The following is a 27,958-nucleotide window of genomic DNA, read 5'->3' on the forward strand; positions in this document are numbered from 1 at the left end:
GTTGTTTTCTTAAAATGTTGTGAGCTTACAGTCAGTGATCCTGTTTTACCTCTCAGACTGACGTCAGATCAGAAGATGAGTGATTTGGAGGAACAGGAGGATGGAGCAGAGTCTGACGTATCTGGCTGTCTGTCTATGAAGAGTGATCGGTCCATTGATCCCCCTCAAGACTTCAATAATGAACCTGTACCCTCAGACACAAAGTAAGACAACTGCTATGAACTCATTTAATGATTCATTTTAAGTTTTCTCTGCCATGTTTGTTTTGATTTTTTTGTTTATTATGTGTTGGTATATTAAAGTTTTATAAATTTTCTCCTGAAGGCCAAGAACACAAATACATGACACATTGATGTAAAAGTTATCTGAGGGCAGGAAATGATCAAATGTAGATTTGCATCACTTCTGTTTTTTAGAATATTTAAATGGCATGCATGCCTTCATTTGATAGAAACAAAGCATGATTTAGTAAAAAGGAAACCTGAGAGACCACTGTTACATGCTGGTCTTCCTCAATATTCAGACCACTTCTAATCTCTCTTGAAAACTAACTGACTCTAGACAGTTTGGACAAATTTTGATATGTTTCAACAATAGTCAACAAATATTTTAGTGATAGGAAATGTCTTCACAGAAAGAGGAAGAGGAGTGATGTTTCTGAGGAGGAGCAGCCGTCCAGATCCAGAACCAGAGCTGGACTGCAGACAGCCAATCAGAGCAGCTCTGAACAAAGTAAGTCTGTCCATCTGTCTGCTGATGTCTTCATGTCTGAACACACCACTGGTTGTTGTAATACTGAGACATTTGTTGTGACATTTAAGAATATAAATATTATAGTTTTTACAGACATTTGTTGTGTCGCACAGCACAGACATTTAACATTAGGGGGTTTGAAAATGAAGGACAGAGTCCTCGGTAGTACTAACATAATTCGGTTGGTACCCTAAAAACTACCAAGTTCGGTACCCAATCCTAAATTTAAGTCCAGCTGAAATTTAACTACATGTTTTAATATTAATACAGCAATAAGGTAATACAAATAATCACCAGATTTTCTGTCTCTCACCTTTGTCATTTTTTTAGTGAATGTTGGTCATCAGAAACATAAGAACAGGCTGAAGGGGACATTTGAATGTGTGACTGAAGGAGCTGAAACAGGAAGTAGAACCCTCCTCAACAGGATCTACACTGTCCTCTACATCACAGATGAACTGAGTGAAGAGGTTAATACCCAACATGAGGTGAGGCAGCTCGAAACAGCTTCCAAGAAGAAGACCCTCCATGACTCTCCAATCAAGTGCTGCGACATCTTTAAAGCCTTATCTGACCAACAGAAACACATCAGAGTCGTTCGGACGAGCGGTGTCGCTGGCATTGGAAAAACCTTCTCAGTGCAGAAGTTCTGTCTGGACTGGGCCGAGGGTTTGGAAAACCAAGATATCAGTCTGGTGATCCCTCTTTCCTTCAGGGAGCTGAACTTGATCAAAGATAAGCAGTACAGTCTTCTGGAGCTGCTCCGTGTTTTCCATCCAACTTTACAGGAGGTCCCAGCAGAGCAGCTCGCTGGCTCTAAAGTTCTCTTCATCTTTGATGGCCTAGATGAAAGCAGAATTACACTGGATTTCAACAACAATGAGGCTGTTTCGGATGTCACACAGAAGTCATCAGTCAACATGCTGTTGACAAACCTCATCCAGGGGAAGCTGCTTCCCTCGGCTCTCGTCTGGATAACTTCCCGACCTGCAGCAGTCAATCAGATCCCTCCTGCGTGTGTTGACAGGGTTACAGAAGTACGAGGCTTCACTGACACCCAGAAGGAGGAGTACTTCAGGAAGAGAGTCAGTGATGAAGAGCTGTCCAGCAGAATCATCTCCCACATCAAGACATCCAGGAGCCTCCACATCATGTGTCTGATCCCAGTCTTCTGCTGGATCACTGCTACAGTTCTGGACCACATGTTGACTACAGACCAGAGAGGAGAGCTGCCCAAGACCCTGACTGACATGTACTCACACTTCCTGCTGGTTCAAACAAAGAGGAAGAAGCACAAGTATGCTGAGGGACATGAGATGAGTCCACAGGAGCTGACGGAGGCTGACAGGGAAGTTCTTCTGAAGCTGGGGAGGCTGGCGTTTGAACAGCTGGAGAAAGGAAACATCATGTTCTACCAAGAAGACCTGGAGAGCTGTGGTCTGGCTGTCACAGAGGCCTCGCTGTACTCAGAGATCTTCAAAAGAGAGAGTGTGATCTTCCAGAAAACAGTCTACTGCTTTGTTCATCTGAGCGTTCAGGAGTTTCTGGCTGCAGTCTACCTGTTCCACTGTTACACCAACAGGAACACAAAAGTACTGGAGGACTTCCTAAGGAAAAGAGTTATGGATGATGATGACGTTGATGATGATGATGATGATGATGATGATGATGATGATGATGATGATGATGATAATGAAGATGATGTTGATTGGGACAATGATCATTACCGATCCCTGGATGTCTTCCTGAAGAGAGCCATGGAGAAATCTCTTGAAAGTAAAAATGGCCACCTGGACCTGTTTGTCCGCTTCCTTCATGGCCTCTCTCTGGAGTCCAACCAGAGACTCTTAGGAGGCCTGCTGGGCCAGACAGACAACAGTCCACAAATCATCCAGAGAGCCATCAACAACCTGAAGGAGATTAACACTTATGAGATCTCTCCTGACAGAAGCATCAACATATTCCACTGTCTGACGGAGATGGACGACCACTCAGTCCATCAAGAGATCCAAGAGTTCCTGAAGTCAGAGAACAGATCAGAGAAGTACCTCTCAGAGATCCACTGCTCAGCTCTGGCCTACATGCTGCAGATGTCAGAGGAGGTTCTGGATGAGTTGGACCTGGAGAAGTACAACACATCACGGGAGGGACGACGGAGACTGATTCCAGCTGTGAGGAACTGCAGAAAGGCTCGGTAAGTCCAGATAATCATTTTAAATCAATGTGGTCATCAGAATTAGAGTAAACATACAGAATTTACACACATGAACAATATAAAACTTACACACTATAAAAGATAAACCTGCTTATTGTAAATAATTCTACGTAACACTGCAAATGTCTTTGTTGTCTCCAACGCTGTTAGAATGAGATGATTGTGATCTTTTTTGTAGCTAAAGTATCTTCTGTCATCATTTAATCACAACAGACAGCCTTTTTGCAGTGTATACAGAGACAGCAGTGTGTTTCTATAATGTGTCTATTTTATATACAAACAGACAATTTGTGATCTGCTGAACTAAAATCACATGAAGTTTAAGCTTTTTCATAATAACTTTCATTCAGTTTTTTTAACATATTTTATGAGCATTTTGTGAACTATTTTATTTTAAGGATGTTTCTGTTCATGTTCACATTTTGTACAATATATATCAAGGCTGGTTTAAATAATAGATTTTTCCGATTATACACATTTTTCATTTGAATGATCCAATATCGATAGATAAAATCCAGAATAGGTTTCTGTCTGTATCATATGAAACTAGAAGACCTATGGAATCCATTGGTATCAACTCTGTTATGCTAGCTGTCGGGAAGGTTAGATAACGCTCCAATGTTACATTAAAAGTTACAGGATACAAGGAAAAACTGGCATGGCCATTTTAAAAGAAAATCTGAATTAAATGTCTCTAAACGCTTTGACTGAGAGTCTGTAGAGCTGCACTTTATTGTGTTCATGTTGAATAAAAAGTACATTAATGTAACTACTTTAATGTAAACATTGAGACTTTAATAGAGACAAAGGCATTAAAGTCCCGCCCCTACTGGAGAAAACATCTCTCCTCTTTCCGTTAACTTATATTAATATTAGTATTGTGTGAAGATTTCCTCCTCTTTATTCCGTCAGCTAGAAAACAATAGAAACATTCCTAAGAGCTGCTATGTGCTGATATTCACCATCAATGAGGTAGCTGCTGCTCTGAGGCTCTGTACCAAATTTGGCGAAGATTGGCCATTAGGGGGCGCTATAGTCAGCGTAGATGAGTTTTGGTCCTTTTAGTCAATCAGTGTTAATGGGATATTTGCAATGGCAGTGTACCACAGACCTTGCAGCTCACACCTCTCGATATTTACTGACGTTTGCCTCCCCAACATTCCGCTTTGGGTTGTGCTTTGAGTTCCACTTCTGCATGCTCCCCGGGTCGTCGGGGCCGACTCGCACCGGGGATGCTTGGACCCCGTCATAACTGCTTGCAGTTCTAGTATTTTAAATGTTTTTATTATCTGTCATCACAGACTTCTTTACTGTTACCTCTCTGAGACTGACTGTGAAGTTGTGGCCTCAGCTCTGAAGTTCAACCCCTCCCATCTGAGAGAGCTAGACCTGAGTTACAGAAATCTGCCTGATTCAGGAGTGCAGTGTCTCTGTTCAGGACTGCAGAGTCCAAACTGTAGACTGGAGACTCTGAGGTCAGTTCACGTATTGTGCTCATATACAGTGTATAACTCACTAGGGTTGTTGGAACAAATTCCGAAAGTGGAATATAATTTGAATAGTAAAAAAATCAATTATATTTGAATGCTATAATTACTATTCAAATGTGATGCTTTATTAATATGGCTAATGTTAGCTACTCTCCCATACCCGCATATTTTTTTGTCACGTCTGATGAACAATAAGTTAGCGGGAAGGAGAAACACAAGGCATTGTGAGGTCTTAAGATAAGGAGCTAATACGTATTGAGTTAAGTTAAAACAGGGGGAGTGATAGGCTGCGGCTGGAAATCGGAAGAATGGGAAATAGTTTTAACGTGACCTTAAAATCAACATCCACCTAGCCAAAACGAAATGTGTTCATTAGTTAGCTTATTCTCATTTCCTATCAGCATCACGAGTAGTAGGAGCTTAGCTGAGAGCTTCATGGAGACAGCTAAAGTTTATGTTAGCTGCTCTACAGCTGTCAGCATTAGCTTCAACTTCATATATATTACCTTCTTACATCTGTATTCTCAGCAATATGCCAATTGGCAAGAAGCAGGTTGTAGTAACGTTAGTGACTGCACCATTGACCGTTATCAATGCCGTTAGCATTGTGGCTAACACTATTGTTAGTTTATGACAAATCATTTCAGCCGTGCATTCTAACATGATGTCATTGTGCTAACCGAGCACAGGTAGCCTTTACAACAGAGCCGCTTCAATACACTTGTTACATAATGTTTCATTATAGAGATCTCTGTTGATTTGTGTTTGTCGCTGCGTATGCGTGGTGGAAAATGAATGTAAACAAAGCAGCGTTCCAGAAATGCAATATGCCATGATGTAGGTCTACTTCACGGCCAGGCTGATGTTGAAAGTCCCTCTGGTGGACAGAACGTGTAACAACAACCACATGCTTGTAGTGGCATTGGCGATGCATAAGCCTAAGTAGTGTAGTGCATATTAATAACAGGCTGCATTTGAGCATTACATATTCAAATATTATTTGAATATAAAAATAAATGAAATTTGAATGGTATTATAGAGGAAGATTGACAGCTTTAATATCTACAAAATTTAAATCCATAACAGAACTTTTAAATACCTTTCAGTTCACTTGTTTTCTGGGTTTGTGTCAGTCTGAACAGGTTGAACAAATTTAGTCTGAACTCGAACTGATACACATGAGAGAGACAAATCTATATATAAATAGTTAAAATATTTCAAGAAGTCCAATGCCTTTTCAAGGTTTTTATATAAAACCATCAAAACACTGTATTTTAAAAAACTTATAGATATATGATAACTGAAGTCTCTGTCACAGACACACTCTGAACTCAAACTGAGAAACATGTGAGATATGTGATATTTCTAAATGCAGCTGTTTAAATGATCAACTTATTGATGATCATTTATTCATTATTCAGATTGGAGGCTTTCAGGTTGTCGGAGATCAGCTGTGCTTCTCTGGTCTCAGCTCTGAAGTCCAACCCCTCCCATCTGAGAAAGCTGGACCTGACTAACAACAAACTGCAGGATTCAGGAGTGAAGCTGCTTTGTGGTTTTCTGGAGAGTCCACACTGTAGACTGAGAACTCTGAGGTCAGTTCACTGACTCCGTTACTATTAGAGATCTAATATGTTTAATTAACAACTGAACCTAATTTATGTACAAATTTACATCTATGAAGTTGTAAATGTTATTTTTTTCATATTTTCATGTTTCTTGTAGTACATTTAGTCTACAGTCCCAGAAGACTTGTGTTTTTTAACCCTTGTGTTGTATTCCTATTGGCCATGTACTTGTCCTTCGGGGTTAAAATTGAAAATGAACCTTTTTTTGGTGCTATTTTCCTCAACATTTTTGGCCCTTTTTCCTTTGCTTTTGAAGGTTTTTGTCACATTTTTTTTAACGCTTTATGAAAACAAATCTTGGTCAATATACCTAATTTATATGACATTATTACTAATTCTTTGTTTAAAAAAGTAGAAATTGTGAATTATTTTGACTAAAAGTTAAGATCAGAGGATGTTGAGTGGATCACAGACTGGTTTATGTCAAAGTTTAGTCTGGATACTGTTTTAAAACCATATTAAAATTAAATCTGCAAGCAGCGTTGGATGGGCCAATATGTTTGGCAGGGCCACCTTTAAACGTTTCAAAAGCCATAAAAGGGGGTCGTGGCCTAAGTACATGGGCGTGGTTAAAGTATCACATGTAGACCACACATTATAATTTTCATGTAAATCGGATGATGTTTGTCATATAAGACGGATTTCCTGTTGCCAGCGGGGGGCGCTATGACTAAAAGTCAATTTAGGCCTGAGGAAGGAATCACTGCACATGGGTAGGCACTTGTAATGACAATTTGAGCATGTTTAAAGGCTAAAAACATGTTTAAAACTTTCCCTGTTTAAGCCTGTTGGGTGCTAACGCTAGCAGGTGGATAACACGGGGTAGGCAGCACCGATTGTTTGTTTTTCTTGCTACTGACAGCACTCCAAATTTCCAAACAACAGAGCTACATGTTGAAATCGACCGGAATTCTCCTTTAAAGTGTTGAGATGGTACAGACCAAATTTGAAGGTCATCGGATGTAATTTCTAGGAGGAGTTCGTTAAAGTACAGCAACTTGACTTTTAGGTCTACTTCCTGTTGCCACTACGGGGCGATATGACTTTGAGCCAATGTCAGCCTGTAGATGCCGTCAGGTTTGGACTCTTAGGAATCCTGAACATTTTCGAGCCATTTGGACAATGTACAGTCAAGTTACACCCACTTCCTGTTTCAATGGCGAAACACACAAAATGTCTGCACCGCCACGACCACGCCCTATGACGAAATTTTTTTTCTTTTAATAACTTTTCATCGATAATGTCTTAAGATGGCACAGACCAAATTTGAAGTTGATCGGATGAAATCTCTAGGAGGAGTTCGTTAAAGTACGACATGTGGAAATGGCCAAAATCGCACTAATTTCAAACTTTCAATTAAAAATGGCGGACTTCCTGTTGGGTTTAGGGTATGGCTCGAATGACCTTTTTTTTTGTACATCTTGACATGCTACATGTGTGTACCACTTTTCGTTAGTCTACGTTAAACATACTGCAGGGGCCCAGTTTTGTGCACCTATTCCCGAAACCCTTAAAATATGTACATTTTCACCAGGCTTGATGCAACCGCCAATTTTAGTGAGTTTTTGAGTAGGTTAAGCCCCTCAGAAAAGGTGATTCATTTGCCGGGAAAAATAAAGAAAGAAGGAAGAATTCCTTCAGTGTCAATAGGGCCTTCGCCACTGTCGGCGCTCGGGCCCTAATAAAAATAAAATGCTTTGAAATTGAATAAAACAACCAGAGTTCAATCAAAGTAATTAATCATTTTTAAAATGTGAAGCACATTCTTGCATCCATGTTATTTTTGGACAATTTTTTGAAGTTATAAATTCTCTTCAGTTCACTTGTTTTCTGGGTTTCTCACTTCTCACAACAACTTTAAAGTGTGTCAGTCTGAACAGTTTGAACAAATTTAGTCTGAACTCAAACTGAGACATGAGAAAGACACGTGTATATATATATATATATATATATATATATATATATATATATGATTAAGATCTTCAAAAAGTCCAAGGCCTTTTCTTTGGTCTTTTTATATAAAACCTTCAAAACACTGTATTTTACAGAACTTATAGATTCATAATAACTGAAGTCTCTCTGTCACAGACACTTTAAAACTCCCATACAGGACCACAGAGAGAGAGAGAGAGAGAGAGAAGCATATTTACAATTACAGTATGTTTAGTCGTGTCTGATCTGTGACCAAAAACACTTTAAAATGTGTACGATGTTTCCTGTCCAACCCGTTCTCACTCCCAACTCGTAAAATACTGACGCTTGGTCACCAATGATCTTATCCTAAACCTAACTGTCCCGTTCTTGTGCCCCATGTCAGTTAAACGTACGTCCCGACCCAGAGCTTCAAATAGCGATGCCAACGGTCCCTGCCAAGCGTGTCTAAATATGACGCTAAAGGAGACTTTTTGTGTCAATAATAAATGACAAAGGCACCTGACCAAGCATCGCTTTCTGACGTGATGGGAGTGAGAACGTGTTGTCCTGTCATAAAGAGATGTCATCCTGTTGGGTTCTGGTGTTTGGAATCTCCATTTTCTGAACTTCTACATTCTAAAACATCTTCTCTGAACAGATTATTGATTTGGATGATTTCAAACAGGATTGTCTTCTAAGGTTACATCATTTACTCTTTATTTAGATTGTGAAACTGCAGTTTGTCCGATATCAACTGTGCTTCACTAGTCTCAGCTCTGATTAATTAACAACTGAACCTTATTGATGTACAAACTTAATCCATGAAGTTGTAAATGTTTTTGTTCATATTTTCACGTTTCTTGTAAATTCAGTCTGCAGTCACAAGACTTGTTTGTTAAAGAAACTGTAGAAACTGTCCACTGTTAGTTGTTAAAGTAAATTAATGTTCATAATGCTAAATGGTCACATCTGTACACAGAAGATCCTCTGAACTAATATTTGTTTTAAATGGATAACTCACACACATGCACGCACACACACACACCCAGAAAAACAAACACACAGACACACAAACTCACAGACATATAGATGAACACAAAGAGACCAAAGGATATTTCAAAATGCAGTTTTTGAAAGGATCAATATGGTATTGATTAAATTAGAAATTTCTTTTTTATCATTGTCATGTATTCTTTATTCAGATTGGAGAACTGCAGGTTGACAGAGATCAGCTGTGCTTCTCTGGTCTCAGCTCTGAAGTCCAACCCCTCACATCTAACAGAGCTGAACCTGGGAGACAATAACCTGCAGGATTCAGGAGTGAAGCTGCTGTGTTTTTTTCTGGAGAGTCCACACTGTAGACTGGAGACTCTGAGGTCAGTTCACTGACTGTGTTACTATTAGAGATCTAATATGATTAATTGAAAAGTGAACCTAATTTATGTACAAACATAACTTGCATCTGTAAAGATATAAATCTTCTTTTGTTCATATTTTCATGTTTCTTGTAGTACGTTTAGTCTGCAGTCACAGAAGACCTGTGTTTATTAACCCTTGTGTTGTCTTCCTATTTGCAATAAACTTGTTGTCCTTCAGGGTCATGAATGAAATTAAATGAAGATATTTTTTGGTGCTGTTTTCCTCAACGTATTTGGCCCTTTTTCCTTTGCTTTTGATGCTTTTTGTCAAATTTTTGTAACGCTTCATGAAAAAAAGTCTTGGTCAATATACCTAATTTATATGACATAACATTCTTTGTATAAAAGAGCAGAAATTGTGAATTATTTTGACTCAAAGTTAAGATCAGAGGATATTGAGTGGTTCACAGACTGATTTATGTCAAAGTTTAGTCAGGTTACTGTTTTGAAACCATTTTAAAAAAAATCAAATGCTTTAAAATTGAATACAACACCCTAAGTTCAATCAAAGTAATCATTAATTATACCTGTGAAGCACATTCATGCCTCCATGTTATAATTGAGCAATTTGTTGAAGTTTTAATTTCCCTTCAGTTCACTTGTTTTCTGGGTTTCTTTGAGCACAAATCACAACAACTTTAAAGTCTGTTTGTCTGAACAGTTTAAACAAATTTAGTCTGAACTCAAACTGAGACACGTGTGAGAGAGACACACACACACACATATATATATATATATATATATATATATATATATATATATATAATTAAAAGATATTGAAGAATTCAAAGGCCTTTTCAAGAAGGTCTTTTTATATGAAACCTTCAAAATATTATATTTTACAGAACTTAGATTCATAATAACTGAATTCTCTCTGTCACAGACACTTTCCAACTCCCATACAGGACCACAGAGAGAGGGTGAAGCATATTTTCAAATGCAGGTGTTTAAAGTATGTTTAGTCGTGTCTGATCTGTGACCAAGGACACTTTAACATGTGTCCAACCCGTTCTCACTCCCAACTCGTAAAATACTGACGCTTGGTCACCAATGATCTTTTTTTAAACATAACTGTCCCATTCTTGTGCCCCATGTCTGTTAAACGTTCGTCCCGACCCAGAGCTTCAAATAGTCCCCAAGGGTCCCTGCCAAGCGTCTCCAAATATGACACTAAAGGAGACTTTTTGTGTCACTAACAAATGCCAAATGCACCTGACCAAGCATTGCTTTCTGACATGATGGGAGTGAGAATGTGTTGTCCTGTCACAAAGAGATGTCATCCTGTTGGGTTCAGGTGTTTGGAATCTCCATCTTCTGAACTTCTACATTCTGAACCTTCTTCATCTCTGAACAGATTATTGATTTGGATGATTTCAAACAGGAGGATTATCTTCTAAGGTTACATCATTTACTCTTTATTCAGATTGTGAAACTGCAATTTCTCAGATATCAGCTTTGCTTCTCTGGTTTCAGCTCTGATTAATTATCAACTGAACCTAATATATGTACAAACATAACTTAATCCATGAAGTTGTAAATGTTTTCTTTTCATATTTTCATGTTTCTTGTAGTAAATATAGTCTGCAGTTACAAAAGACTTGTATGTTAACGAAACTGTAGAAAATGTCCACTGTTGTTAAAGTAAATGAATGTTTATAATTATTGGTAAAAGGTCAAATATGTATACAGAAGATCCTCTGAAATAATATTGGTTTTAAATGGATAACTCACACAGACACACACACACACACATAGAAACACACACACACACACACACAGACACAAACACACACAATCACAGACATATAGATGAACACATAGTCACCAATGGATATTTCCAAATGCAGCTGTTGAAAGGATCAATATAGCATTGATTGAATAACAAATTGATTTTTATCATCGTCATTTATTCTTTATTCAGATTGGAGCACTGCAGTTTGTCAGAAATCAGCTGTGCTACTCTGGCCTCAGCTCTGAAGTTCAACCCTTACCATCTGAGACAGCTGGACCTGAGTAACAACTACCTGAAGGATTCAGGAGTGACACTGCTGTGTGGTTTTCTGGAGAGTCCACACTGTAGACTGGAGACTCTGAGGTCAGTTCACTGACTCTTACTATTAGAGATCTGATATGTTTAATTAACAACTGAACCTTATTCATGTACAAACATTACTTACACATATAACATTGTTAAATGTTCTTTTGTTCCTATTTTCAAGTTTCTTCTAGTTCATTTAGTCTGCAGTCCCAGAAGACTTGCGTTTATTAACCCTTGTGTTGTCCTCCCATTGGCCATGAACTTGTTGTCCTTCAGGGTCAAAATCGAAAATGAACCTTTTTTGTGTTGCTATTTTCCTCAATGTTTTTTTCCTTTGCTTTTGAAGTTTTTTGCCACATTTTTGTAACGCTTTATGAAAAACAATCATGGTCTATATACCTAATTTATATGACATTATAACTAGTTCTTTGTTTAAAAAAGCAGAAATTGTGAATTATTTGAACTAATAGTTGAGATCAGTGGATGTTGAGTGGATCACAGACTGGTTTATGTCAAAGTTTAGTTAGGGTACTGTTTTGAAATCATTTAAAATAAATATTCAAATGCTTTTAAATTGAATAAAACACCCAAAGTTCAATAAAGTAATCATTAATTTTACCTATGAAGCAAATTCATGCCTCCATGGTTCATTTTTGGGCAATTTGTTGAAGTTTTTCATTCCCTTCAGTTCACTTGTTTTCTGGGTTTCTCTGATCACGAATCGCAACCACTTTAAAGTGTGTCAGTCTGAGAAATTTGAACAAATTTAGTCTGAACTCAAGCTGAGACACATGATGGAGACATGTCCAATATATATACATAATTAAAAGATCTTGAGTCCAAGGCCTTTTCAAGAAGGGTTTTTTTTATATAAAACCTTAAAAACACTGTATTTTACAGAACTTCTAGATGTATAATAACTGAAGTCTCTCTGTCAAAGATACTTTACAACTCCCATACAGGACAACAGAGAGAGAGAGAGAGAGAGAGAGAGAAGCATATTTCCAAATGCAGGTGTTTAAAGTATGTTTAGTCGTGTCTGATCTGTGACCAACGACACAGTAACGTGTGTACGATGCTTCCTGTCCAACCCGTTCTCGCTCCCAACTCCTAAAATACTGACGCTTGGTTACCCACCATCTTTTCCTAAACTTACCTGTCCTATTCTTGTGCCTCATGTCAGTTAAATGTATGTCCTGACCCAGAGCTTCAAATAGTGACAGCAAGGGTCCCTGCCAAGCTTGTCTATATATGATGCTAAAGGAGAAAGAGGAAACCTTCATCTCTGAACAGATTAAAGATTTGGATGATTTAAAACAGAAAGATTATCTTCTAAGGTTACATCATTTACTCTTTATTCAGATTGTGGAACTGCAGTTTGTCAGATATCACATGTGCTTCTCTGGTCTCAGCTCTGATTAATTACCAACTTAACCTAATTCATGTACAAACATAGCTTAATCTATGAATTTGTAAATGTTTTTGTTTATATTTTCATGTGTCTTGTAATATATTTTGTGTGTGTTAAAGAAACTGTAGAAAATGTCCACTGTTAGTTGTTAAAGTAAATGCATGTTTATAATTATTGGTAAATGTTCACATCTCTACACAGAAGATCCTCTGAACTAATATTGGTTTTAAATCAATAGGTTACTTGCAGAAGTAGAGATATTTCTTTGGTTTCTGTTAATTTCAAAGTGTTTTCACAAATAATGTCTGATCAATGATCCTTCAGAATACACACACACAGAAAAACACACACAGAGAGAAACACAGACACACACACCCACACACACACACAAAGATGATAACGAAGAGACCAAAGGCTATTTCTAAATGCAGCTGTTTAAAGGATCAATATAGTATTGATTGGATTATGAATTAATTTGTATCATCGTAATTTATTCTTTATTCAGTTTGAAGCACTTCAGTTTGTCAGAGATCAGCTGTGAATCTCTGGCCTCAGCTCTTAAGATCAACCCCTCCCATCTGAGAGAGCTGAACCTGAGTAACAACAAGCTGCAGGATTCAGGAGTGATGCTGCTTTGTGGTTTTCTGGAGAGTCCACACTGTAGACTGGAGACTCTTAGGTCAGTTCACTGACTTTGTTACTATAATAGATCTAATACGTTTAATTAACAACTGAACCTAATTTATGTATAAACACGTATTTTTTTCACGTTTTTGTAACGCTTTATTTACCTGATGAAGGTCTGAGACCGAAACATATTTTTCTAAATAAATTATTGCTTGCATAATGGTCAGTGTGCGGGACTCTTCTCTAAGCTTTTGATCTGCTACTTTTGATCATATGCTACGCACCTGCCCGACAAAAGAGGTGTGCAAAAAAGCTTTCTTATGTAACGCTTTATGAAAAGAAAACATGGTCAATATATGTAATGTATGTGAAATATAACTAATTATTTTTTTGAAGCAGAAATTATGAATTATTTTTACTAATAGTTAAGATCAGAGTATGTGACCGGATCACATACTGGTTTATGTCAAAGTTTAGTCGGGTTACTGTTTTGAAACGAGTCTGAACAATTTGAACAACTTTAGTCTGAACTCAAATTGAGACACACGAGAGAGACATGAGAGAGACACATCTATATATAAATAATTAAAAGAACATCAAGAAGCCCAAGTCCTTTTCAAGGTATTTTTATATAAAACCTTAAAGAACTGGATATTACAGAACTTATAAATTTATAAGTCTCTCTGTCATAGACACTTTCAAACTCCCATACAGGACTACAGAGTTAGAGAGAGACTGTGTAAACTATATTGATCCTTTAAACAACTGCATTTGGAAACATGCTTTGGTCTCTTTGTTTTCATGAAAAACAAAGAGACCAATGTAAAACAAAGAGACCAACACATATTTCCAAATGCTGCTATTTAAAGGATAAATATATATATGTGTATATAATATATATGTATTGATTGGATTATAAATAGATTATCTTCATCGTGTATTCTTTATTCAGATTGGAGAACTGCAGGTTGTCAGAGATCAGCTGTGCTTCTCTGGTCTCTGCTCTGAAGTCCAACCTGTCCCATCTGAGGGAGCTGCACCTGAGTAACAACATGCTGCAGCATTCAGATGTGAAGCAGCTGTGTGATCTTGTGGAGAGTCCAGACTGTAGACTGGAGACTCTGAGGTTAGTAGAGGGTTGGAGTCAGTCCATGCTGGTTTCAGCTGTATTGAACTACACACAGTTAGTATCAAAACAAATATCCACTATTTCCTGTAAAACTCCAACCTTCTCAGTGAAGCTGTGAGAGGAGATAGAGGACAGACAGCCAACCAGATGAGCCAGAAACTTGTTGAGATCATGTGTTTGATTTTATTTGAAGACGACTGTTGTTGTGTTCATGTCTGCATTAAATAAATCTGAATTACAGCTGACAACATCACAACATGTTCAAAGACATATCGTGATGCTGTCAAACTGTCCACCATCAAATCTGATCTCAAAGTGTTTCTTCTCTCATTTCAAATCTAAACAACTGATCAGTTCATCTTTTTCACAGCTCTGACATCAGTCTGACTTAAGGAAATCACTCGCTCTTGTTTCATAGAACCAGCATTAAATTTAGTAACCATGTGTTCCTTATACAGAGTAGAAGCTCTGTTGAAGTCCAGTAATCCAGTAATTCACATTGTATATACGTATATATATAGTATATGTATGTCCTGTCATTTGTGTTGTCTGAATATTTTTTATAAGAGACTCCATATCTACATATTGATCATGTAAAAGTCGCAGTTTAAAAACCACTAAAATCTTCCATCCCATGGTTTCTGTGGTATAAGTAGTTTTTATGAGTCGTCACGGAAAGAAAATGCGGGTCAGGAATCCCTGTCCCTGCCAGTGTGCAGCATAGTTTATCATGGCCCCTCCCCCTCCTGTTGTTGGTACGAGCCGTCAGTCAGTATATGTGCAGATGAAACCCCAGAACGTTTCCCCCACGTCTAAAATTACAAAGTCAGCTATGTGGGAATTTTTCGGGTAACGAAAAAGCCAAGATACCCTGACTAAATTCAAGGTAACATGACGCTGTCTTTAAAATGAACATTGCAACCAGCTATGAGAGTAAAGGTGTCGAAAAATAGTGAAATACTTCACTCTGCTACAGAGGCACATACCATGGCTAACGACAGCTAGATTTCTCCCTAACTTAACTTCACAGAGACAAGAAAAGCAGAGAAGTACACATTTTCTGATAAGTTAGTATACATTTACTGTAGTGTTAAAATCAGTTGAAGTTTCTTCAGTGTTAAAGGTTCATCTGATGAGGATTTAGTTTAACTCTCCTCATAAGATAACTGCTTTATTCATGTTTATCCCTTCAGGATGGATGACAGAGATTACAGGGCTGCACCTGACAGACATGAAGGAGGTGAGGAAATATCTCAAAGAAACATAACACTGTTAAAGCAGGAGCATAACTGGAAGATTAGCTGCTGTGTGATTTAAGGTGCTGGTTAATCCCAGTAACCACAGCAGATCTCTTGCTTTGTTCTTCTCTGTCTTGAATCTGTCATTTTTGTGTAAATGTTATTGTATAAACTCAGTCTTCACTTTATAATGACCCACTTTGGACTGGGTCTCGACTAAGACATGATTTAATACCTACATTCGGACTTTATTGGAAGTTCTCAGTAGATAACAACAGGAAACATGAGGAGAAAGACATGCTACAAAGCGCTCTGATCGCCTTGAACAGGGCTTTGCTGTTAGAGGTTTATTAATGTGGGTCACCAGGATTTCCAAAAGTGAGATTGACATCTGCTGTATCTTCTTCTCTCCCCCAGATCCAAACCTTGATGTGTCTGAGGACAGAAGAGAGGATCAGCTGTCTCCTGATGATCCAGAGAGGTTGAAGCAGCAGCAGCTTGTGTGTGGAGAGGCTCTTGATACAAATGTCAGTGTTTCACCTTAACATTTTTATTAATTTGTCAGTGATCAATCTTGGGTTCCTCAGTTTTACACCCTCCAAGGTTTAATATTACTTTGCTTCTACCATCTCCTCTCCCTGTTGTCTTTCTCTTCATCATGAACTCATTCAAACTTATTTCTTCTTCCTCATCTCTGAAACCACTAGCTGCTGTCAAACAGAGCCCTGCAGGCTTCATTTGTGCCGAATCATTTCACTTAATAATAATTATTTAGTCATTCTGACAGAAAGTGAAGTGATGGATACATAGTAAATAGTGCACGTAGAGTAGAAAGTGAAGTGATGGATACAGAGTAAATAGTGCATGTAGAGTAGAAAGTGAAGTGATGGATACAGATATGCCGTAGTAAAAGTAGTGATACAGTAAATGTGCACGTAGAGTAGAAAGTGAAGTGATGGATACAGAGTAAATAGTGCACGTAGAGTAGAAAGTGAAGTGATGATCAGAGTAAATAGTGCACGTAGAGTAGAAAGTGAAGTGATGGATACAGAGTAAATAGTGCACGTAGAGTAGAAAGTGAAGTGATGGATACAGAGTAAATAGTGAACATAGAGTAGAAAGTGAAGCAGTGAGGATCCTGTCATCTAGACAGAACTGTGAGAGTTTGGTGGCCAGTTTCTAATCAACTCTTTTTGTTCTTTTTATTATTTCAGGAAATGTTCCATTTCACACCTGAGCTGCTGACTGAGTCTGGAAAGACTTCATACAGGTAACCCAATCATACAATGCAGAATACTTCTCCCTTAAACTGAGTCAACTCCTTTCAGCAGTTACACTTTCAGTTAATGTTCAGCCTTCTCAGTTGAGTTTATCTCTTTTTAGTGCATCAGTATACTCCATCAGAACTGCATTTCAGATGTTCTAACATCTTCAGAAACCCCCCCACACACACTTCACCTGGCACTTCAACTGCTTTCAGTGCTTACACTTCACTTTTAAAGCTCACACTTCTTACTCCTGCAGCTGCTGCTTCACTCTCTTGTCCAGAAAGTCAGTTTGGTCCCCTACTTTTTCAGCAATGCAGTCATCACATTTGTTATTTGTTTGTGTTGCCGGGCAGATTAAGCCTGACTTTAGCCCCAAATCTGTTGTTCCCAACGTATTTTAGAACCTGGGTGAATTCTGACACACTGTTTTTTATTAGACGTTCACAACAGCTGATTAATCAGCTGAAGAATCAATGATCTGTCTCTTGGACGGTCAGACGGATCACAGGTTGTGACCGTGCAGGATTGAAGACTGAAACGTGTTAAACTTGACGTACAAGATGAATAAAAACGCAGAGCGTCTGCACGGTTTAACTCAACACATCATTTGACCCACAGAGGGAGAGCTTGTTTGTGATTGGCCCTTCTGTGTCTGACAGGTTCAGGTGTCCTGGTCCAGGTGTGTTCCAGTGTGATTTGACTGGACTGGTGTTTGTTACGACTCAAGAGGTGGCGCTGCTGTACAACACTGTTCAATGGGATGAGAGCCTCCTCCAATCAGCTGGCAGGATGGCTGCAGGGCCGCTGTTTGACATCAAGTGTTCAGAGGATGGAGCAGTCTGTCAGCTCCACCTTCCACACTGTGAAACAAAGGATGGTAAAGACATTACTGTCTTCAATGTTAAAGAATGAATTAATACTACTGCAAAGATGTGTATTCATGTGTAGTACTTACATTAAAGGAGTAGTGGAGATAATTCACAAGACTTAACGAACTCATCCAGACAGATCACATGTGGAACAGGAAAATAAAAAATAATAATAATGTACATGATAGAGGTGAACTTGCACATCCTTGGGGTGCTCCAGAGTTAATGACTATGGATTAATTTGAAGTCTCTGAACTCAAGTAGCACTAAATAAATGGTAGATTATTATCAATAAAACAAAAGTTTAACAGTGCTTTGCTTTCCCAGCGCTGCTTGTTGATGGCCTGTTGTCTGTCGTCCACATCACTGATGATGGGATGAACATCTTGGAGCCGCTGAAGATTACAGACACTCATGTGGTCGTCAAGGTCCCTCACCTCTCTGCCTTTGGCCTGATCTGGGATTTCATTAAAAGATTTCTGAACATCTCACCACCAATAGAGGCCCAAGTTCTGCTGTTCCTCCGATCTTTGAACATTGCTGGTCCAGTACTCAATGTTTTACTGCTGCCTGGCAACATCCCTTTAACTGAGGTAAAGCTGTCTGACATATGTGCTCACCATCTGCCTCAACTCTTTACTTTTTTATCTTCCTCATGCTGTGGCAAAAATCAATCTGTACATCTTCAGATTGCTCTTTTTATATGTCTACATCTCTGGTGTAGTTCTGTTTGTCATTCATGATACTTCCACCATAAAGCTTAAATAGTGGCCTGAATTAGTCCAGAGTTAAATACCTAGGTATTCTTAAAGAAAACAACCTCAGTACTTTATGTAAACTTAATTATCTAAAAATTATAAGCTTCAAAAAGACCAGCTTTCATGGATGATTTCTGTGAAGTTAATAGGAAGTTTAAATTAAAATGAACTTCTTAGACTTATGTATTTATTACAGTCACTGCCAATAAATATACTACTCTCCCTTTTTAAGAAATACAATACAACAATTTAGTTGAATAGTTTTGTGGACTTGCTTAGTTCCAACAGGGTCCGAAGTTTAGACTCGCCAAGCACCAAATATGTGGGTAAATGTTCAGTTTGTCGAGTAAATCTTAGAGGTCTATTGGCCACACCTGGGTAAATGTTTGTACCATATAGTTGTGTTTTTCAGTCTTCATTTTGGTGAAGCTGCAGTACTGTTAGCTAGCGTTTACCTCAGGCTACTTAATTAGCCAGTATGTGGCGATGTTGGCAGGAGTCAACCAGCCTTCCAAATGAAAACACGATGAAAACAGGATTAACGCTTTTAGTAATGTACCTACAGTACGTATGTTGTGTTTTTATTCTGTAAATCACTTTGATCAACATCTGTTGTTTTAAATGGACTTGACTATCTGAGCATAAACTAAACTAATACAAATGTCCTGTTACTGAAGGTTAAAATGCAATACGAAGATGCTGAGCACATCGACATCCCTTCCTACTGTGATGTCAGCTTTGGTCAAAGTTACAGTGTCCACTGTGACCCTGAGGTCCACAAAATACAGCCTGAGGTGAGTTAAGTCACTTCTACTGGTGCTAAACACAATTATCATGTTGGCTGCATGTTGAAAACATATTCACAATCAGCCAGATAAACATTTTTAACAGATTTGAAAATGACAGGTTGCTTCTGGTTTTCAGAGTGCACCATTTCGCTTAAGGTATGGACCAAATTACCATCCAACATTTCAAGTTCTCCTGGAGACGATCCCAGAGAAAGTGACTTTGATGTTCCAGGACCGAGAGAGGAGAGAAGTCCTGAAGTGTGACGTGCGTCTCAGAGGTAAAGGTTTCACCCTCCTGCAGCATCACTCCACCTGATGTCCCAGTTTAGACCGCAGTGATACAAAAGAATATATACGTATAGCTCCGATACGCATTCAGAGACCTTCACATCTCATTCATTGTTCAAGCTTTTGGCATTTCTTTAAACCAATCACAATCGTCTGCTAAGCTCAGGACAGAGCCACGGTGCCTCTGCAAAATAGCCTCTGGAAGGAACTTGTTGTGGTGAAACGTGTACGTTCAAAAGTAGTTTTAGTCGTGCAACAGAAAACTCAGATTGGACAGATAGTCTAGCTAGCTGTCTGGATTTACCCTGCAGAGATCTGAAGAGCAGTTAACCATAGTCCTCATAAATCCACCTAACGTGACCAAACGTTCCGAAAAATTTGGGACAGTCCCAAAATCCAAGCAGTTGTTCCGAATCCTGAATCCTGCCCTAATTGTCCTGAAAATTAGAGCAAAGTTTCAAGAGCAGACTTTCGAGTAGTTATAGTCTGATAGAACATCAAAAACTGTTCATGGTGATTGAGTTGTCCTGCTGCCAGCTCCCGTCGGATGCTCATTGGCTGCAACAGTACATAGGCCCTACGTAGGTGACTAGGTGCAAATTTTGATAACACTCATTGCTATTTATCATTCATTCATTCATTCACACATTCATTCATTCATTCATTCATTGTTGAAATGGAGGCTAAGGCTGGTGTCCCGGGACCCGATGAAAACGTTCCTAAAAAGCAAAAACATCTCTGCAGGTACTGGGAGGACTGGGTAGGGAAATACCCCTGGATTACTGCAGTTGTACGTGCAATGTGCAAACAATGTGCGTTTTGCAATGTATGTAAGAAGGAGTTCATAATGACACTTGAGTTCATGATTTTAATGATTTTTTATTCGTATTTTCGGGTTTACATGACAGACAGTTAAATTCCTGAATAAAAATAATAAATCATTTTGGTGCAGAGTTTTGAAATTCATGTTACCCCCGTCCCCACCGAATGTTACCCATTCTCATCTGGTCACCCTAAATCCACCGGAGGTTAGAATGCCAACACAAAGAAAGAGGAAGGGGTCGTATATCCGGCGGATCTTCCGGCAACACCGGAACAATCCCGTAAAAGAATCTTTGTCAATATATAGACTGTACAAATGGTGACTCGACCATTCAAATCACATTATGTAACTTTGAACATTAACAAACCAGGAGGAAGGAAGATATTTTTGATCATAGATGTGCCCCAATTGGGTCCTGTCATTCAGTTCATGTGGAATGGTTTTACTGTTATGGAAGTGCACAGCTGCACAGCTGATGTTTAGGGGCTAAGCTCTGACCTGTCACTTCCTGCAGTGTTAAACCAGAGGCCTGTACTACGAAGCAAAATTTGGCATTAATGAGGTAACTTCAGGTTCAACCCAGGGTTTTGTGTGTCACGACGGTGGATCACTTGTTACCGGGTTAAATTCGCCGTGGTAACTTATGATGAACACCTAACCTGCTCAGGAGCAGGTTATGTTGGAGATTAGAGATCAACCGGTGTAACAGCACCGCCTACTGACCAATCAATACTCGGTTGATAACGGCGTCACCGTTCTTAGAAGATCTGCTGGAGCTCTGTGCGCGAAGAGAGACATGTGCGCTCATAAAGGTTAAAACATTTAGAGACTGACAACCCCGTTAACATTCCCTGATGGGTATTTTTATGAAAGATAAAGATTTTCAGCGAAGGGAATTACGTATTGGCTATTTGTCAGCTTCTTGAGCCATGTGTTGCCAATGCGCACATCGGTTTGAATTATGTTTTATATTTTTTATTTGCTCTCACGATCGGTTACCACTGCCAGGGTTGCAACTGAAATAACAGGCTAAAGCAACGACAGTTTATGGAAAGCACAAGTGTAACTATGGTCAGATCTTGTGCCTGACTGATGGGAAGTGATATTGATAAGTGTTGTGATTTACGCATTTACAGCGTCGGCTTTTTTGCCAGCTTTCCTTCCTTTTTTAGGAAGCAGCGAATGTATTGCTTTTTGCCTGCAAAACCATGTCTGTGTTCTTCATATTTACGTAGAATTATAGTTAGCTCTTCTTATGTAAAATATGCGGCTCTGGTAGATGTTTGTGATTGGTCACGCTGTGCAAACACCGCCTCTTTTTATGTGAACGCGCGCATTGCTGGATTGAGAAACCCTGGGTTGATTGAACTAGTTGTTAACCACCGTCTTGACACAGGTTATGGGGGACCGCGGTTGTTAGGTTAGGTAAAGAACTACATCCAGGGCATATTGATGTTGCTTCGTATTACAGGCCTCAGGTATTTTAGTCTTCTGCTAACTCTAAACTATATGATCATGTCAACTAGCTTCAATACTAATAAAATATCAGACAGAATGTCCGGCAGAAATGGCAAAAATAAATACATGGAGATGTTGCAGTTCACAACATGGAGAGAAAACTTAAAGCAAAGTGTCTGTAGGAGAAACTTTGTCTCTAAATGCTGAATATTATCAGTTATATTGATATATTGTGTTTGGTGGAGCCGCACCAGCAGCAGGAGAGGTAAAAACAGATCTGTGTGAGCACAAAAACACTCCCACTCTCTGGCACAAAGATAAACACTGAGCAGGTGATCCAGGTACATGAGAACAGAGAGGAGACCCTGAAACTGAAAGAGTTGAGTCAGTTGAGACTCCATTTTGAGACGAGAGAACAGAGCAGGAGGAGGAAACTGAAGGCTGAGGCAGGGTGAGTGTAAATCCAACATTTATTATTTTACTGTTGAAGTCTCTGAGTCAGTTTTCTCCCTGTGGAATGCAGAGGAAAGAAATATCAAGCCACGAGGTAGGGCGTATAGGGACTCAAAGCGTATGATTCTTGATACTTGATTCGTAGTACAGGCCTCTGGTGACAGACACATGAGCAGATGTTGAAACATTAGATGGACCCTTGCAAATATGCATGACAATGTCTTTACACAGAGCTGCCCTCACATCACTTCCTGTCTAGCCTCTGTAATGCCAGGCAGACCCTTTAGATTTACCAAATTTCTGTGAGAGTGCCGGTTTTACACTTAACGGAAGAAGAGAACGACAGAGACAACAAGTAAACAAACTCGCACTGTAGCAGCATTTTATTGGGAAAAAGATGTGTTGTTCGTTGTATTACAGAGTCAGGACAACAGCAGCATCTAAACTGACTAAAGTGACATCTGCAGGTATGGTTACATGCTGTTTAATGTGCTGCAGCTAATCAGCTATCTAGCCTGCAAACTGATGTTAGCAGTACACTTTTCCCTGGTAAATGTTTGTTTGGTGGCTCGTTCAACAAGCTAAGGTTCAGGACTGTTCATGTTTGTAAGTTAGATCAGAAGGAGACTTTAGCATGAAGCTAATGTGGGTCGTTGCTCAGCGTCTGGAGGCTAGGTCTGGAGCTGCTCTGCCTGTGAGACAACGCTGACCTCACCACTTTCTGAAAGATCTGATTGGCTGTTTCAAAACAAGGTCTCCATCTAGATAACCAGATTATCCACAGATTAGTCATTCAGATTAAACCATCACAAAACCATAAAATATGAAATTTAAATGTATCCCTTTTGGTTTCTGATTACTTCTTAAAGAAGAACACAAACTGACAACAGTCTTTTCCGCTGGTTATCTTCCAGGTCCAACTGGGCCAAATCCACAGAGGAATGACCCAGCAGAGGACAGCGTCCCAGCAGAGGACAGCGTCCCAGCAGAGGACAGCGTCCCAGCAGAGGACGCTGAAGAAAGGCTGTTGGTAGTTCGGACACAGTTTGTACAGCGAGTGTCTGATCCTGTTCTGAACCAGCTTCTGGATAAACTCCTTGAGCGTGGTGTTATAACTGATGGTGAAATGCAGTCAGTCAGAACAGGCAGAGCAGACAAAGCCCGAGACGTGATGGACACGGTGAGAAGAAAAGGAAGTGCAGCCAGCTCAGTTCTGATCTCTGCTCTCTGTGAGGTGGATCCAGTCCTTTCCAGAGAGCTGAGATTAATCTGAAGAACCAAACTGTGGAGATTGATAATGAATCTCTACAATAACTGACTGTTACACATTACTTATTGCCATCTTAACATTATAACAGCTAATGTTGGGACCATTTAAACCTGATTTTAACCAAAAAGCCTCAGATGACACTGACCGCTGGAGACAAGACACACATGTGGCACATGTGGACACAGACAAAGGGTTTTTGGCCTACATGTAGAGTCCACATCCCTTGCTCCAAACTCCTAAATGAAGAAAAGGAGATAAGAAGGCCACAAAATGGCCGGAGGGAGGGGCCTAGGAAGGTTTTCGCACCTCCAAGAATTGGGTGCCTTCCCATTCGTTTAAAGGGACCCTAAAAACAGCATGGAGCCAGGTCTGGTGGCCTGAGCTATAAAACTTCACGTCACCCCCCAGTTCTTGTCTTTGCCCTGTGACTTCGGTCACTACAGGTTGACACACAAGCGAACGTTTGCTTTGAAATAGCTCCATTTCCCAAGAAAAGTGGATTATTTCGGTGATTCTGACGAGCATCTTGGACTCTAGAGAGAACCACGTTTGTCTCTAGAAGGAAATCAGACAACATGGACTGCTTTTCCCTCCTGAGTCGACTCTGAACTGCTCCACACACCCTGCCTGAGTGGAGTTGTTTCGTTAACCCCTGGCCAAGTGGTTAACCCGTTTCTGTCCCACGTGGAAAATTCGCTGGACAAACTTAACGGACTGCACACAGTAAAGAGGCTTAAGTTTCTGGGCAGAGGAATAGTGTGTTTATTAATGTCAGTAAGGCTAATGCTGCCACTTGTTACGACATTAGTGTGATTTTAGATTAATACTTGTGCTATTGCTGCATGCTTGATTTATTAATCAGATCGGACCATCGAGTCCAATCTATTTTCTGTGAATGCACTCTGATCACGGTGCATTGTTGATATGTTGTGTGTTTGACAAATGTAGCCTGGTGTAAAACTGTAAATGCCATATTTCTTTTCTCACGCTGGGAAGAAGTTAGCTACGGTACTGAATGAGAGTGTGATCATTGTCAGAACCTCGAAAATCAAGACTCAAGGTGCCTTTTCTTTATTCCAAGTGCGTTTTCCCTCCATGTTTTTCTCTCTCTCTCTCTCTCTCTCTCTCTCTCTCTCTCTCTCTCTCTTTCTCTATACACACACTAACACACTCACACAGACACAGACGTGTCTCCCCACATGCTGGTTTGGTTTTGCTTTGTTTTGTTGTACTTTAAAGAAACGTATATTGGGTTTAATTGACCAAAGGATTATTGATTGGCCATTGATAATTGAAGTTAATAAATTCTACTATACTTTAAATAGCAGTTGTTTGTGATCATTTGTGTACTTATTGTATTAATGGCTGGTTAAACACAGGTCATTGCTCGAACCTCACCCTTCCCTTTTGTTCCTTTGAAGAATCAGATAGATTAACCAAGTTAAGATCTGTATTTTACAGGGAACACCATTAATGAGACTATTCCACAAAACCGTGGGACAGCGTTCTTTTGCAGATGAAACTATCAAAACGCCTTTAAACTCTGCTCATACAAATGAGCATATCTCAAAAACTAAAAAATGTACATAGTTCAAATAAATAATTAAGTGTTGAGAAATATTTTGTTCTTGTTTCTACATTCATAAATGTTTTATATGGCTTCTATTTCCTTTATTGATATGACAGATTAAGACAGGAATGTGGGAGAGAGGGGGAATGACATGCAGCAGATCGGATCTGAATCCGCGGTCGCTGCGACAAGGACTGAGCCTCTGTACATGTAAACGCACGCTCTTTATAATAAATTTGTTTTGTGTAAAATTTTCTGAAAACAAATGTCTGATTTATGTATTTTCTTTATAAGACAATTATTCCTATTGCATAATTCAGAGGGTTAAATGAGAAGCTGCTAATGCCCGTTTTCAATTAGTGGACTCTGAAAGTGATTCAGATAAATGAAGAGGGGAGAAAGGGAGAAGAAAACGTGTTCTTAGTTTCAGCCACTAAATGGACCCTCCGTTCCCAACCCAACTCCCTACAGACTGAGCTACTGCCACCCCCTACAAGAGATACAGGTATTTACTATAGGATATTTACTCCGCCTTAAAACCGTTACTGTAGAAAAATAATAAAAAGAAAAACAGATACTGCTGAATGTAAAGAAAAACAGATACTGCTGAATGCAGCGTGGCTTTTTCAGGCTGAGGACTTCTGTCTCTGGACCACATTTTAACACGTTTTCTACATGTTTTCTTGTAGTGACAGAACATTTCAGGGGGATTCAGAGAAAAGGAACAACAGCATGTTAAGACTGTTTTTGATGCTGAATGTTTCAATTGACCAATAATCATGTACAAACGGTACAGCTCATTCACTTTAAAACTGATTCTGTATATATTTTTGAAATTAATATTATGTTCAATTTTTGCTCTGTGTTCATTGTTATGCACCAAATCACTGCGACAAAAAATACTTGTATTTGTAAACATACTTTACTTGGCAATAAACCTTTTCTGAACGGTTCTAAAGTAATTGAATGATGTGTGTTGATCTATTTTCGGCAGTCCGTCAAGCTCCTGAAGTCCGCTGACGACACTCCACTCATATCTGGGTGGGAAGAGTCTGCCTACAGGCGAGAGATTTATCACCTGGTGCAGTCAGAACAACTTGGAGCTAAACGCTCTGAAGACAGTGTTGAGGAGTTGAGGACTTTAGGGAGCATGTAGCCCCCCAAGCCCCCATCACCCTCGGTGACTCCACAGTCAACATTTAAACATCAGCTTCCTAATCAAAAAAGCCCAGCAGAGGATGTACTTCCTGTGGCAGCTGAAGAAGTTCAACCTATCAAAGACAATGATGGTGCACTTCTACACTGCCATCATCGAGTCCACACTCACCTGGTCAATCACCGTCTGGTACTCTGCTGCCACTGCTAAGGACTAGGACAGAGTGCAGCGTATTATCCGCTCTGCTGAGGAGGTGATTGGCTGTAATCTGCCATCTCTCCAGCAGCTTTAGCTAACAGCTAACTCAAGCTCCTGTCGTCTTGGTTTAGTTAGCTGTTAAGTTGGTCTTTAGCTAACTCAACCGTGTAATTAGCTGTTAGCTACAGCTGAAGGATGTGAAGGAAGAGAAGCTCCAGTCACAGATAAAAACACTTAAACACCCTCACCCAACTGAACAAATCTGTAATGGACCAACTGTAATGTTACAAGTTTAGACTCTTGTCCTTATTCAGTTGAAGCTTCAGTAACATCATACCATTGGTGAATACTCAATTCTGATTGGCTGCAGGGTGTCTAATAACATCCATGAAACTTTAACGGTTACCGTCCCAACGGCTTTTTAAACTAAAGTTATTTGGGGATTAGGGTAAACATGTTCCTGTGGTTTTCTGTGTATGTTCTCAGATGAGCTAATATCTAACACATTACCTGGATGTAAGTCGGCCACAGGCATGCAAAACTCTGCACAACACCGGCCATCGGTCACGTCCTCCGCCCCAGAGATGCTGCCATCCTACCCGCGAAGTAAGTCTCCCAGCAGCTAAAACGTGATGCTAATGCGAAAAATAATGTGATGTGGGTGTCTTAGCTGCTGGCTAATATTCCAGTTAGCTGGTCACAAATAAAAACATGAAAGTAATTACGTGGGAAACACCGCAGCTACATCATTAGAATTACATGAATAAATGTTACGTGAATAATACTTTAATGTACTAACTAGGGGTGTAAATCAAAAGTTGAATCATGATACGATATATCGATTCTTTGGACAACAATCCAATATTCATCTTAAAGTCTGTCACGATCTGATTTAGATTCAGTTCAGGAACCTGTGATTGATGTGAGACGATGTTAACGACCATTTAACACCGTTACATTCATAGCAACTCAAGAAAAGCAACTCAACTAAAATATGATTTGACAATTGTTATACTGAGCTTCTTCATTTCAATGAAAAACAGACTATTGTCTTCATAAAAAGAGTAAATATAAAGTGGGAATCTAGAATAAAGGGGCATCTTACAGACGATAGCATCGATGATATTGGATCCTGGATCATTGAATCAATATCGATGCTTCGTTAACCCCCCCCATACTAACTCGTACATTTTTATCA

General features: G+C 39.3%; 2 protein-coding genes across 2 annotated transcripts in view; both read left to right on the forward strand.

Moving 5' to 3' along the window:
• Positions 1-23,849, forward strand: part of LOC116065088 (NACHT, LRR and PYD domains-containing protein 3-like) — a 321,141-nt gene extending 297,292 nt beyond the window's left edge. Inside the window, exon 19 of the mRNA XM_036007044.1 lies at positions 23,481-23,849. Coding sequence (XP_035862937.1) covers positions 23,481-23,839 — 359 coding nt within the window. The 3' untranslated portion in view covers positions 23,840-23,849. The remainder of the gene's footprint in view (positions 1-23,480) is intronic.
• Positions 700-10,873, forward strand: LOC116059157 (protein NLRC3-like). The gene is made up of 5 exons (XM_036007053.1): positions 700-732; positions 1,084-2,947; positions 4,270-4,443; positions 5,880-6,053; positions 10,842-10,873. Coding segments are annotated over exons 1-5 (2,220 nt in total). The 5' UTR covers positions 700-731; the 3' UTR covers positions 10,849-10,873.
• Positions 23,850-27,958: the final 4,109 nt, after the last annotated feature.

The sequence above is a fragment of the Sander lucioperca genome, chromosome 11 (assembly GCF_008315115.2).
Source record: "Sander lucioperca isolate FBNREF2018 chromosome 11, SLUC_FBN_1.2, whole genome shotgun sequence".
Lineage (NCBI taxonomy): Eukaryota > Metazoa > Chordata > Actinopteri > Perciformes > Percidae > Sander > Sander lucioperca.